Consider the following 13,427-nt stretch of genomic DNA (forward strand, 5'->3'; position numbering starts at 1 on the left):
CTGTGCAAGCGAGGAAACCAGGAAGCCACAGATAACCGTATGTGCGAACTGGATAGCAGTGATTCCTGGCTTCTTTAGAAGACGCTATTTCAAGCCATGGTTTAAAGTTGGCATAGGGTTCCTGGCTTGTTTAGAAGCCATTAAGCATACTTTCCTGATTCAGGCCTAACAGGAAGTTAGGGTTAAATGCCGCTTCCTGGCTTGTTTACTCACTCGTGCAAAGGGAGGCGCGAAGTAGGTACGAAAGGGCAGCATGTGGATGCACAAAACTTGTAGGTATCCTTCCTTATGAAGCCAGGATTTCATTGTCTGAATGGGCAAATGTTTCCGTGTTTCCGAATTTGGGTTGGCTCGTCGCAGCACATGGAATATTCCTGGCTCTGTAGCAATGGCCGGGGGAACTCTGTGTTTCCCTTGCTGAGGTCAAGCCCTGACTCTTACCTCCCGTTTCGATTGGTGTTTTGTCGCCTTGCAGGGCACTGACCCTATTAACCAGACCAAGGTGGTGGAGATTCTGAAAGAGGGTGACGGCTCTGAGAGGAGGAGGAGCCGAGACAGCCTGGGGGGCAGCGTCAAATATGAGAACGCCACAGATGGTAGCGAGGAAGTGAGTATGGGCGTGGAATGGAACGGGGTAAGTACAAGTCCACCATCAAGAGCTGCCTAGTCCAGCCAAGAGAGGCAGAGGGCAGCAACTCCCTGAGTTCTGTGTTCAAATGCTGCCCCCTGCCATCTCAGGGAGCTGATGGCTTGTCGTGGCATGCCCCACCTTCATTCATCCTCCGCATGCTCCCCGCCCCCCGCCCACTCCTCTTATTGCCAGTTAGCCAGACCCAGGAAGTGAGCTCTTTCCAGCGAGTTCCTGCCACTTGCTCAGAACAGCTGGGCCTTTTTAATACATAATTTGGAAAGAAAGCGCAAAAGCAACTAATCTTAGGCACTTTGGTCTTCTCTGCTAATAGCCCACAGTGCTGCTCTCCCCATATCTGCTGCAGGGAGGGGGAGGTGTGGGGGGGAGGGAGAAAGGAGGTTGTTTCCACTTCTGGGAGATAACTTTGCTCTCAAAGGGAGAACCCAAAGTGCTTTGGCTCTGTCCTGGGCATGGTGTTCCCCATAGGTAAAACAGAGGTGCGTGGCGTGTGTGTGGTTTTGAGTGACTGAAAGGATGTATCAAGAGGTGGTGGAATGAATGTGTAAAGAAGGATCTTTCTCAAAATGATGAAAGCAAGAAAGTGACACTCACACCTACCTGCATTTTTGTAGAAGCATGTGTCCCAGTTTGCCCATAATGCTAACCCATGGTTTATCTAACCCATAGTTTGTTATTCTACCCAAGGTTTGTCTGACAGACTATTGTTTTATCAATCACTGAGTTGTTTGCTTCCCTCCTCCAAACAGAGGGAGAGGCGGGTAACAAATAAATTTATTATTATTATTATTATCATCATCATCATCATCATCCATTCCCTCCATGTATCCTAAATGCCTTTGCGGCGCTGCAGTACTGATATTTAGAGCGGCTGATTTTTTTCTTGCCTGCTGCCTTTGTAGCCTAGCAAAACAACCCACAGCTCTTATTTTGCCCGTAACGACAATCCATGCTTTAAATAGTCCAGAGTTCACAACCCAAAAACAAACCATGGATTCTCTTTCCAGGTTGTTCATGGTTAACATGGTTTGTTAATGTGGCTGCATTCACACATCATGGCAGACCAGATTTCAACAAACCATTAGTTAAATAAGTCATGGGTTAGCGTTATGTATGAACTACACCTATGGGGCAGGTTCTTCCTACTCTGCCCTTCTCTCGAGTTTCTGCTGACCCTTGGCTGATCATCAACGTGTTCAGATACACAGCACATTGCCAAAGCGAATGATTGGAGGCTTTGGGCTGGGTGGTCTTGAGGGATCTCTCTCTGGTCAGGAACAGGTCCCAAGAGATTTCAGCCCTTGAAAAAGAATTTGACCTGCTCCTAGTGACCACATCACTATGTCCAAGTTATTAATAAGTTGTGCTGGATGAAATCAGGCCTCTGTGAAAAACAAGCCGAATTTGTTTCCCTGATCTCCTCCTTCCCCTTTTGGTGGTCTTTTCTCTCCTTCCAGCTCAGGGAGGTGGGCTCAGGCTTTGGCACTGTAGCACATATAACTCTGAGTTGAGGAAGGACACGAGAATGCAGTGTGCTGCCTCCTGTGATGTAGCCACAAATCGACTTGTTTCTCTGGGATTCTTCATAAGACATAGTGAGCAGCCAGGCGTCTGACCTAAGTTGAGGATGGGGAGATAGTGACCACCCATTGTTCCTACACTTTGTTTAACATGCACTTCCTCCATCGCTCACTAACTCTTCGCCCTCTATTCTGTTCTGCTGTCCACTTGCCTGCATGTGCTTCTCCATTCCCCACTTCTCATGAGCGAATTGCCATGACAGCCAATCAGCACCAAGGTGTCTTGCCGTCTTGATTGTGGATTGTACCTAGCAAGCAGCCAGTGGAGAAACCCTTCAAAAGCGAACACATGGGAGACCCTACAAGCCCTGGGAGATAGGAGTGCGTAAAACTCCAGATCCTAAAGACCTGGATTCTGTTCTTTGCTTCCTCAAAGAACGACACTTCCCTCTCAGAGTGAAGACAGACGGGATATTTCAACAGCAATCATAGTGGGCCCTTCCACCCATAGTGTCATTCCAGCTTTGCAACTTGCATTTCGGATGTTGCCTTGCATTCAGATCTTGCATTATTTCAGACTTGCATTGCATTCTACCTAGTGGAATGAGTACCTGTCAGTCTTGCCCCCTCTCCTCGGGTAGACGGTTTACCTTTAAAAGAAACACATATATGCATTCATACATACATGCTTTCAATCTTTGTTTCATAACAAAAATTGTGTACATTTAAAAAATATGGCTGCAAAGCTACTCCAGGGATTGTAGGGAGACGTGGGTCGATGATGTCACGGGTACTAGCTAATAGGCCCCCACTGCAAAAATCTGCAAATCTGCAGAACAAGTTTTTCAGAGTTTGCCTCAGGACACACACAAGGGACATTTTGTATTTTAACATGGAGAGGATGCTTTCAAACTGCCCTACCCCAGCTCTTTAAATGTTCTGTTTGTCTTCATTATTGGGCTAGTGTCCCTTGCAAGCTGTGATCAGGGTTCCCCTTTGTTGAGTGCTATTCCATTTCCCTCATCTTTTTAGAGCAATCTGTTCTCCAGGCTTTAGTGTGAGCTTCAACCCTAGGGAATGACCAGGGATTTCAGTAGTGGTTCCCTCTGCCGTTAGCCTCCATCCTGTGCGTCTGCAGTGCGGTGGTAGCCTTACATTTGTGGCCATCCTTTTGCTGTGGAAGCTGCATCCTTGTGCCAAGACTCCTTCCCTCTCCGATTGCGAGATGATCAAGTTTGTGGGCAGCTGGTTGAGCCTTAAAGAATGCCAAGGCCAGGGATCTGCCAGAGCCGCAGTCTCCAACATGGGGACCCATAGGCACCCAAGGACACCTCTCTTGGTGCATACCAGGCTCCCTGCCCCTCTTGATTGTTATTTTATTCCTTAAGATTTTTACCCCCAAAAAATTTTTTTTAATCGAGAAGCTGACTTTGCTGCAAAGCGAAGTGCTGTCTTTTACTCCAAGTTCAAAAGAGTAGTTTTGTATTTAAGTGCTCAGACTTTACCTCGGCCTTGTAATTCAGTTCTTGAGCAAGTTATTTTTCTTTTAGTTCCACCAGTTTTCCTTCAGGGAAATGAATGTTTTGTGACCAGCCATACCCACCAGGGTCGCCATTTTATGAATGGGCTAGATGCCCAGCGGCAACCATTTTGTGAAAGCACCCACAACACCATCTCCAAATTCCAAATGTGTCCACTGACCCGAAAAAGGTTGGGGATCCCTGTACAAGAACTTTCTCTCCAGCTGAATGGAGGCAGTATCCATGTTGGATATCCGTCCTGCAGTGTCCTCAGAGAATGGCAAACTACCCTCTTCTGGCAAGGTATAGATGGACAGGCTAAGGTGCAGCAGCCGAGAAAGGCCAGAGCTCACTGCTGACACACGCACACACACACACGGCAATTGGCCCGTGGCTTGAAGTGACGCTGCCTGAAATAGACACAAAACTGTCGACCCCAGCTGATCCGTTCCCTCGAGTTGAAACATTAAGGGAGGAAGCCTATCATGTTTCCACAGATAAAAAAGTCCTACAACTCCCAGCATGCTGGGAGTTGTAGGACTTTTTGTGTGTGTCAAAACATGTGTAGAATTCCGTCCTAAAAATATTAAAGTCCAGTTAAAGTCACACAGAGGAGGGCCAGGATCTCTTCTCAATCCTCCCAGAGTGCAGGACATGGAATAATGGGCTCAAGTTAAAGGAAGCCAGATTCCAGCTGGACATCAGGAAAAACTTCCTGGCTGTTAGAGCAGTACAACAATGGAATCAGTTACCTAGGGAGGTTGTGGTCTCTCCCACACTAAAAGCATTCAAGAGGCAGCTGGACAACCATCTGTCGGGGATGCTTTAGGGTGGATTCCTGCATTGAGCAGGGGGTTGGACTCGATGGCCTTGTAGGCCCCTTCCAACTCTGCTATTCTATGATTCTACGAGTCCAGCAGTTTTCAAACTTCGTTCTGGGGAAACCACAAAGTTCCTTGGACAGTTCCTTATAGAGAAAGTCAGGCAAAGGCAGACGAACTCCTCTGGAAGATAGCGTTGCCCCGCGCCCAGTCGCCACCTCAAATGCGCGCTCTGAAGCCGCATCACACGCCTGGAGCAATGGTGAAGCCCCACAGGCCTGTCCGGCCCCCTGCCTGAATTGAGTGTGCTCCCTAGACGACTTCCCAGAATTCTCAGCGCCACACAGAGTTTCCCAGTCTAGGGTGGAAAGGGCTCTCTGAGTTTGACGGCGTTGTTCAAGCTTCATCCCAGGCAGCCTTGAATCCCAGAAGACGCCTTTTCCTTCGCACTCCCGTGGGTGTACGTGCGCTTCGTTAGGTCCGACGCTCTTACGCCGTCCTCCTCCCTTTCTGCCTTTCCCCAGCTGCTCCAATTTGATCGGAAGGTTCAGGGAGACAAAGAAGGAAAGTGCCAAGTGGAGACTGCAGGGTCTCCCCGTCCCCGCCCATGTTTTCCGCTGGCCTTGCAGGAGGGGTAGAGCACGCGGTTTATCGGTTTGTGGCCCCAATTTCGATCCCTGGCAGCTGCAGTTAAAAAGTTCTTGGATAGCTGGGTTGTCAAAGCCCAGCTTGGTCTGGGCTAGGTGCAGCAGGGACATGGCAGGAGGCCATTTCACATGTGCCATGAGCCCCTCCTGCTGCTGCACCCAGGCACCTTAGCTCAACATGCAAAGCCTTGCTATGTCCCAGGATGGGAGGCTAGTGGCCAGGAAGCAAGTTGCCATCTATTACTACCAACACTCCCCTCTCCCCACCCCCTCCCCACCACTGGGTCCTGTTTTCTGCTCCTTAACGCTTTCAGGCCTGTGTTTTTATTTATTTATTTATTGGCGGAGGGGGGGGGGCTCTTCCAGGAAGAGAGATATTCTGACAACCTGAGATTTTTATTTGATTCTTGTTTATTATTACATTTATATCCCCCCTTTTTTTTCCTCTTGCAAGGAACCCAAGGCAGCTTAAGTAGTCCTCTTCCTCCTCCTCCTCCTCCGCCTCCTCTCCATTTCATCCCCACAGCAATTCTCTGAGGTGGGTTAGGCTGAGAGTCTGTGACTGGCCCAGATTCACCCAGTGAACTTCATGGCCGAGTGGGGACTAGAACCCAGATCTCCCGAGTCCCGGTCTAATTGTCTAACCACTATGCCACATTGGCTTTGGCCCATTGTGATCAGTAAAAAAGCCTAGGTTTTGAAGGAAGGAGGCAAATATCCTCCGGTACTTCTATCCAGAACACACTCCTGCGCCATGAAACTCAGTAGCGGATTAAAATAGATGTGTGTACGCACACACATACATACACACCAAGCTCCTGCCTGGCCCCCAGATTTCCCGGTATTCCCGTATGTGGTGTTTCCACCCAGAAGCATGACTGAACGAAGCCTATATCTTGATTTCCAAGCATCCTTTATCCAAGTGCATGTTCCCCTCGTTACCCAAAAAGGTCATCCTCCCTGCCTTATCTTTTCCCCAAAGGGCAGCTTTGTGACTTTCCGCCCATCTGCGATGGTTTGTTCTCCATGCTTGCCCTGTTGCCTGTCTCTCCCCCTTCCCTCCCTGCAACTCATTGGGGTTTATTGTGCATCCTCACTACGGCCTTGTAAATTGTGTCTTTCTCCTCTCTGTGCACTAGGCTTAAATGCCTCCTGAGACACCTTTCCCCCCCTCCTTCACCACAATCACCCGGATGCTTGTGCCGCTCCTTCCGACTTTTTCCTCCAAACCATCCCCTTCCTCCCGCCGTTCCTGCTCTCCTCGGCAAGGACTCCACGCGCCAGCCCCCCAACTCTCCGTCCCGGTGGGCACCGAGGGGCAGACCAGCGCCTGCAGAGGAATGTCCGGCTGGCTGCACGCGGCTCCACGACTGCATCAACCAGCAAGAGAGCAGGAAGAAACGCCAGGAGGCTGCCTCTTTTTCCCCCTCTCCCCCTTCCCCTCGGCAAGGCAAGGCCGGACGTCACCAGGATTCCTCCTGGCTCCCTCCGTCCTCTTATGGGGGCAGGAATGAAAGGCTTCTGCTGTCCGGAGACAGCCTTGCTTCCCCTTCTGTGCCCTGCTCATCCTGGGGTCCTCCGCATTCACAATCTCCCATCACCCCTTCCTCTTGCCTTCTGATAAAGTCGGATTTTGCTGCCTCCATTTGAGCTCTCTGCCCCGCTCTTTGGCCTTCCCCCCTTGCCTCCTTTCCCCCACCCCACCCCTTGCTGCCAGGTGGGGAGTTAGCAGAGAGTAGGATATGCATGTTTCCAAGCCCAGGCCTCTAATTGTAAGGGGGCAGGGTGAGCTGTGATTCTGTTTTTTTCCCCTGTAATCGATGTATGGTACCGAAACGGCGTCTAATGTGCCCACTGCTGCTGCTGTAGAGGCCCGTCTGCCACCATATGCAGGGCCTGTACGGAGGGTGTGGGGACATAGCCTTCACTGCCATGCCCATCCTCCTAGCTGTTGGTTACTTTTTAGCCTGTTCTTTGAGGCGGTAAAGGACAGGGCCTATCATAACCAGGGGTGGAGCAGGGATGACGACAGCGCAAGAATCCCGAAGGATGTGCCAGAGCAAAAGTGGAAGAGACATAAGCTTGAGCTGTAACCTCCGCTCTAGGACCTTATTTTTCATTGTGGCCTGGGTGCAGTCCGCTTCCCAGGATGACTTGGAGGAGAGGAGGTTATAGTAGCTGTGGCAGCCATAGAGGGCTTTTTGGTTGGTTTTTTTTTAAATAACCCTCTGTCCAGTACTGGTTTCTCTGATTAGACTTTGGCCTGGACTTGCTCTGCCCGTCGCACTACATGATGCCCTGCGTTTCAGAAGAAAATATGTCTCTTGAGGGCGATGAACTTGAGAATCTTTGTTTGTCTCCGTGCTCTGTTCCTTTGTTGTTGTTGCAAGAGGTGGGAGACCAGGATGGCTTGACTCTGGCACTGCTTCATTTCTACTCCTCCCGTAGGGCGGTGGGGAGGAAGGCATTGCCTATTTACATTTCTTAATTTATTGTCACGATCGTACATTTTGAATCATGCTTCGAGCGCCATATGGGGGTTGGTGGGGTTAGAAAGGCAGGGTGTAAAATCAAATCAATGAATAAATGCTGTTGCTTAAGGCCGGAGATCGCAAGAGGCCCACCCAAAGGCCACCCAAAATGGCGGGCAGAAAATGCGTGTGTGAACGGGGAAGGCAGCAACTCTAGCGGATGCTTATTTAGAAGCAGGGTGAGGGAGCGGAAGAGACAGGGAGGTTCACAAGATGAGAGTTCTGTCACACCCTCACTACTGCCAGATGTTCGCACGTCCTTTAGACGACGATGTCCACCTCCTACTCCTTCTGCTCATTTTTCCGTAGCAAAATAGACCCCTTTTAATCCGGTTTTTTTTTTAGAATGGAATGTGATGCAATCTCCTGCTGTGTGCAGGAAACGTGGCGCGATTGAAACAGCCCCTAAATGGGCTGCGTGGTCTTTGTTTACTTCCTCTTTCCCCTCCGGGCAGAAAGAGGAAGTAATGAGGGACAAAAGTGGGGGCAGAGAAGTGACGGTAAGGAAACGCGATTCCCCCCCCCCCCGTGTGATGTTGCTCAGAGAGAGTTGGAATTGCACATCCTATGCAAGAGTGATGGAAGTGAAGGGCCCTTGCATGCAAGAGAGACAGGCGGGAGTCGGAGGCCCATGTGAAAGTGGGAATAGTTTGGTAGGCCTGTGGTTGGGCCTCTGGAAGATTTGAATGGAGAGGGGGCAAGAATTTCAGCTTGCGATGTGGTAGTCCGTAGTAGATGTGGGGTAGAAGTGTTAACGGGATGTTCAGTCAGTGAGGCTAGTAGCTCCGATTCCAGTGGGGCGGTGAATCCGCTCCAGGTTTCAGTCAGAACTCTAAAGGAGCTCTCCGAGGTGCAGGAGAACTTCTAAAGGAGACCTCCTCTAGAATTCTGACTGAAACCCAGAGCAGATTCACCGCCCTGCTGGCATCGGAGCCACTGGGCACCACTGTGTTCAGTGCAATCCTATTTGTGTTTCCTTAGGAGTAAGTCCCACTGTGTTCACTGGCACTTACTGCCAGGTATGTAGGAGCGTAGCCTTAGCGGGGCCTGGAGTGCATGTCAGCTCGGCTTCCCACTGAGCTGAGACGAGGGAGGTGTTTCAGGGCAGGGGGCGGGGAGAAGAGAGATGATTCCTTCAGGAATTGGGGCACAGGGTGGGACTTGCAGGGCATGCTGGGAATATGTTCATGGTGGTAGGCTGAGGTTAGGTGGTGAACAGGACACATTGGGTTTAGAAATGGGTGTGATAGAGGGGAGACGCTGAGGTGCCGATCAGAAGGGAATTGTTACGTTTTCCGTAGAGCAGAATAGAGAATGAAAATTTCGGGGAAGTGTTTGCTAGCACGTAGGACGTAGTGACGCCTGGGGGAAAGTGGACCTTGGGATTTTCTGGGCTGGGGATCCGGTTTCTAAGGAAGACGGTTCTTCATCAGTCGCATGGCACTTTATGCTTCTGAGGAGTAACCAGCTGCTCTGTTCTTGCTGCCGGGCATGCAGGTGTGAGGGAGGATTTCCTTTCAGCTCTCATACTGAGCATAGCTTTTGTGCCTGTGGGGGTTTGTTCCCTTTTTTTTTTTATGTGGTTCGGTGTCCTTGTGAGTATAGCTGGCTTTTTAAAAAAAAAAGAAGAAGAAAGACTAGATACGTTTCTATATTAGAATTTTAGGGCTAGGTGTTAAGTAAGATGTATGCACCCTTTTGCTCCAGGTGTTGATTAACTGCTGGAACCGAATAACAAAGCGTGTGCTATTATCGCCCTATGCTGGGTTCTTTCCCCCTTCTTGTTTGAAGCAGCTGGAGCTGCTCGCTGCTGGAGGCAGGGCACTGGGTCACGCTGGGCCATTGGTCTGACCCAGAAAGGGTGTTCTCAGGCAGAGTTCTGCAGCAGGATGACTTGAAGGCCCTAACCCCACGGCCGTGCTAGTGGTGGAGGCCTGCGGGTGCCAGCTTGGGAAAGCCTCACCTGGTCCTAAATGCCTGTGATGGCTCCTTTGGGGGGAGCCCTCCGCGGCTTGTAGTGTGGCTTCTTGCTTTTTGCCCATCTGCTCCAGGAAAGGGGCTGGCTATGCATGGTTGGGGCAGGGCAGTGGCTGCTTTCTCCCCCTGTGGGAAAAGGTAGGGAGAGGTGACCCAATATAGAATCGCCAAGACCTCCTTTACCCTTCTTTTACCCACTGGGCAGGGAGGGGAGGGGGGTGGCTGTCCCAGGATGCTACGAAGAGGCCTCTGGAGCCTGCCTCTGAAAGCTGCTCCCAGTGCCTCCCCTTGAAGCTCTCTCAACTCTCTTCCCAGCTCTGCCTTTTGCCTTGCGCTGGGCTGTCCACAAGCCATTTTTATAGCACTGGGCGGGGGACGGAAAGTGTGTTCTCCTCTCTGCCTTTTGACACAGACTTGGTGCTTTCTTTTATGTTGTGAACTAATTTACCTCCAATTAAAGGCAGAAGGACCTGAACCCCACGCTTCCTCGTGCCTCTTTTCCCTATGCCGTCTTAAAAGATATACGTGTCTACTCTTTTTCCTCCAAGGACAAGGCTTTAGACCAGGGGTGCACAACCTTTTTGACCCTGAAGGTTGCATGTGATGCACACACTTCCACATCTACGCACACGGATGCACATATCGCAGCCATCTTCATATAAATGGGAGTTTCCTCGATCTGTATGACGATCGCTGGGGAGAGGGAGCTTGGGGTGGCTTTTCTCCACCCCCTTCACCAGCAACTCTGATACAGAAGACTCCCAACTCCTTCCTTTAAAGATCCTCATAAAGATTGCTTTTTCCTCACTGAAAAGAGCAATCCGTATCCCTGGTAGGTACTGTACGATTCATGAGAAATCAGTTGGGGGAAATTCAATGGTGGCAGCAGTGGGGAGAGGGCATCTGAGGGCTGCCGTTAAGGCCATGGGGGGCCTAGGTTGTGCACCCCTGTTTTAGACTTACACACACTGCAGATGCTGTGGGGGTTTTCTCTCTTCTGATTGCTTCAGTAGAAGAGCTAGAACCTGGTGTGTGTGTCTGCGTGCATGCGTGCGTGTGAAAAGTATGAATGAACCACCTCTGTGTGGCTATGATGCAAAGAGAGATGGTCTTCCTGTGGAGAGGAATGTCTGCTCCTAGGGGAACAGCCATGCACAGAGTCAAACTGAAGGGGAAAGCAAACCATAAGAAACAATAAGAAGTCTCGCTTTTCAACAACAACAAAAAAGGTTGCTTCCTGGTATGATCTGCCTTTCAGTGGGTCTGACTATCTAGACAACAAAGGAGAAATGTTCCTTAATATTGCTTTGGCCATTCTAGGAATAAAAATCTGGATCTGTTCAGACAACACGCTAAGCCATGGATAATCCGCTAACCCTTTTGCAGCAAATGCTTAGTGAGCGTATTTAAACTGTGGTTATGTACCCACAAGGTTTAGGAATGGTTCACACGACATGCTAAGGCATAATGTTTAGCTCAAAATGCTTAACCTCCATGGCTTAGTGTGTCGTCTGAACAGGGTCAGTGGGTTGTTTTTCTGGGATAGTAGCATGAATACAATTCAACAGGGCAACTATACTCAAGGCCTCTTTTCTGCATTGTGTTGTATCCTTCCCTACCCTGGTGGCCTCTTGAGGTGTTAATGTACAATTGCCATCATCCTCAGTCAGCATGGCCATTGGCTGGAAGGATGGGAGTTGTAGTACAATTCCTCTGGAGGGCACCATATTAGGTAAGGCAGCTGTCATGCCTCATTTTCTTCTAGCTGCACCATTCCAAGAACAATAAAATTCCTGGGGAAGAAAGCCAAACAAATCTGCTCATGTTGTCTGCCCAAGGTCAAAGGATCTGTTCATACAATACAACAGCCCACCATGGGTTATTTAACCCACTGTGGGTTGTTATGTCATGTGAACCTGGCTAGCATGGGTTATGCGAGGGTTAAGCAACCCTTGCATAAGCCTAAAATAGACCATCTGCATGACACCACAATCCCCAAGCGGAGGTCAGATATGCAAAGTGGAAACTGCTGTGTCGTGCAAACTAGGTCAAAATCTCTTCGGTGGGTGAACTGGGATATGTTTGTCACATTTTCATAATGTCCACGATGGGAGTGCCCACCTGGATCAGTCTGGAACCGTAGACAGTGAATGTCTGGCTTTCCTGAAAGGTATTTTCAACTGGACACCAATTTGGTTGGTACGGTTCAACTGGTCAAGCTTTTCTCAGCAAGGAGGTTCAGGGCTAGGAAAAGCTTCATGTGCAAAATGACTCCTTATCCATATATAAATAAATGGTAGGCCCAGTAGGGTGTAGAAGTGTACAAGCATCTGAGCTTTACTGAACTCTTTGTTGCGCAAAAGGGAAAGGAAATCTCAAATAACTACAGCAAGCTTAGTTACGACAAATTGAGGCTGCTATCCTATACCTACTTACCTGGAAGTAAGCCCCACTGAACTCAGTGGGACTTTTTTTCTGGGTAGACAAGGATAGGATTGACGTTGCTGGTTTTGCTTACTGCATTTATATCCACTCAGCTAGAGGCAGTAGAGGCTGGTGGCTCCGATTTCAGCAAGGCTGTGAATCTGCTCTGGGTTTCATAGAATCATAGAATAGTAGTGTTGGAAGGGGCCAATTAGGCATTGAGTCCAACCCCCTGCTCAATGCAGGAATCCACCTTAAAGCATCCCTGACAGATGGCTGTCCAGCTGCCTCTTGAAGGCCTCTAGAGTGGGAGAGCCCACAACCTCCCTAGGCAATTGGTTCCATTATCACATTGCTCTAACAGTCAGGAACCTTTTCCTGATGTCCAGCTGGAATCCAGCTTCCTTTAACTTGAGCCCACTATTCCGTGTCCTGCACTCTGGGAGGATCGAGAAGAGATCCTGGCCCTCCTCTGTGTGACAACTTTTCAAGTATTTGAAGAGTGCTATCAGGTCTCTCCTCAATCTTCTCTTCTCTAGGCTAAACATGCCCAGTTCTTTCAGCCCAGTTCTTTCAGTCTCTCCTCATAGGGCTTTGTTTCCAGATGATGGATTCCATGTCATCTCAACTCCAAAAAGGATTAAGCAATGAAGTTGGCACGGCCAAAAGTACCACTCACAGACCCTGAAAACAATCACCCCAATGGACTGCCTTTTCACTATGCTATAGAATGGAAAGGACCTCTAGCTGGGGTACCCCCTTGCAGTGCTTGGACATGTGCCAGAGCTAATAATAATAATAATAATAATAATAATAATAATAATAATAATAATAATAATAATTTTATTTCTTACCTGCCTCTCCATTTTGATTGAGGCGCAGAACAACAGTCAATATAAAATATATAAAACTGAATTAAATCAAAATATACATTGTTAAAACATCCTAAAATTCCACTGGATAGGCCTGCTGGAAGAAATCTGTCTTTATAGCTTTCTTGAATGCTAATAAACTGCTAAGTTGCTGTATAAACCTCAAGTAGTAGCTGAACAGGAAGAGGTAAGGAGAAATGTCTCTCGTGTCTTTGCTACCCCTCGAACCAATTTTGGGTGAGCTCACCTCAAACTTACTGTGCTTTGAAAGATATTCAAGGCAGACGCAGGTCTTATTTCAGGGGCCCCTAAGCCTTACAGACCAACAGCTCCACTTTCTTTCTAAAAACCCCATTGCAGGACGACTTGGGGCCGTAAACGACTGCAGGAGTTTTTTTATCGAATGTTGTGAAAGGAACTAGCATTTGCAAGTGCAGATGCGCCTCTCATGTGATCGATGGAGATC

General features: G+C 49.1%; 1 protein-coding gene across 6 annotated transcripts in view; it reads left to right on the forward strand.

Moving 5' to 3' along the window:
• KLC4 (kinesin light chain 4) overlaps positions 1-13,427 on the forward strand; it is a 74,294-nt gene that overhangs the window by 48,767 nt on the left and 12,100 nt on the right. For 3 of the 6 annotated variants that reach the window (XM_063123946.1, XM_063123948.1, XM_063123947.1), the window contains exon 13: positions 476-634. In XM_063123946.1, coding sequence (XP_062980016.1) covers positions 476-634 — 159 coding nt within the window. Of the gene's footprint in view, positions 1-475; positions 635-6,296; positions 10,141-13,427 lie in introns of those variants that run through there. The other 3 variants (XM_063123950.1, XM_063123951.1, XM_063123949.1) reach the window with 3 other exon arrangements.

Source organism: Elgaria multicarinata, chromosome 4, assembly GCF_023053635.1.
Source record: "Elgaria multicarinata webbii isolate HBS135686 ecotype San Diego chromosome 4, rElgMul1.1.pri, whole genome shotgun sequence".
NCBI lineage: Eukaryota > Metazoa > Chordata > Lepidosauria > Squamata > Anguidae > Elgaria > Elgaria multicarinata.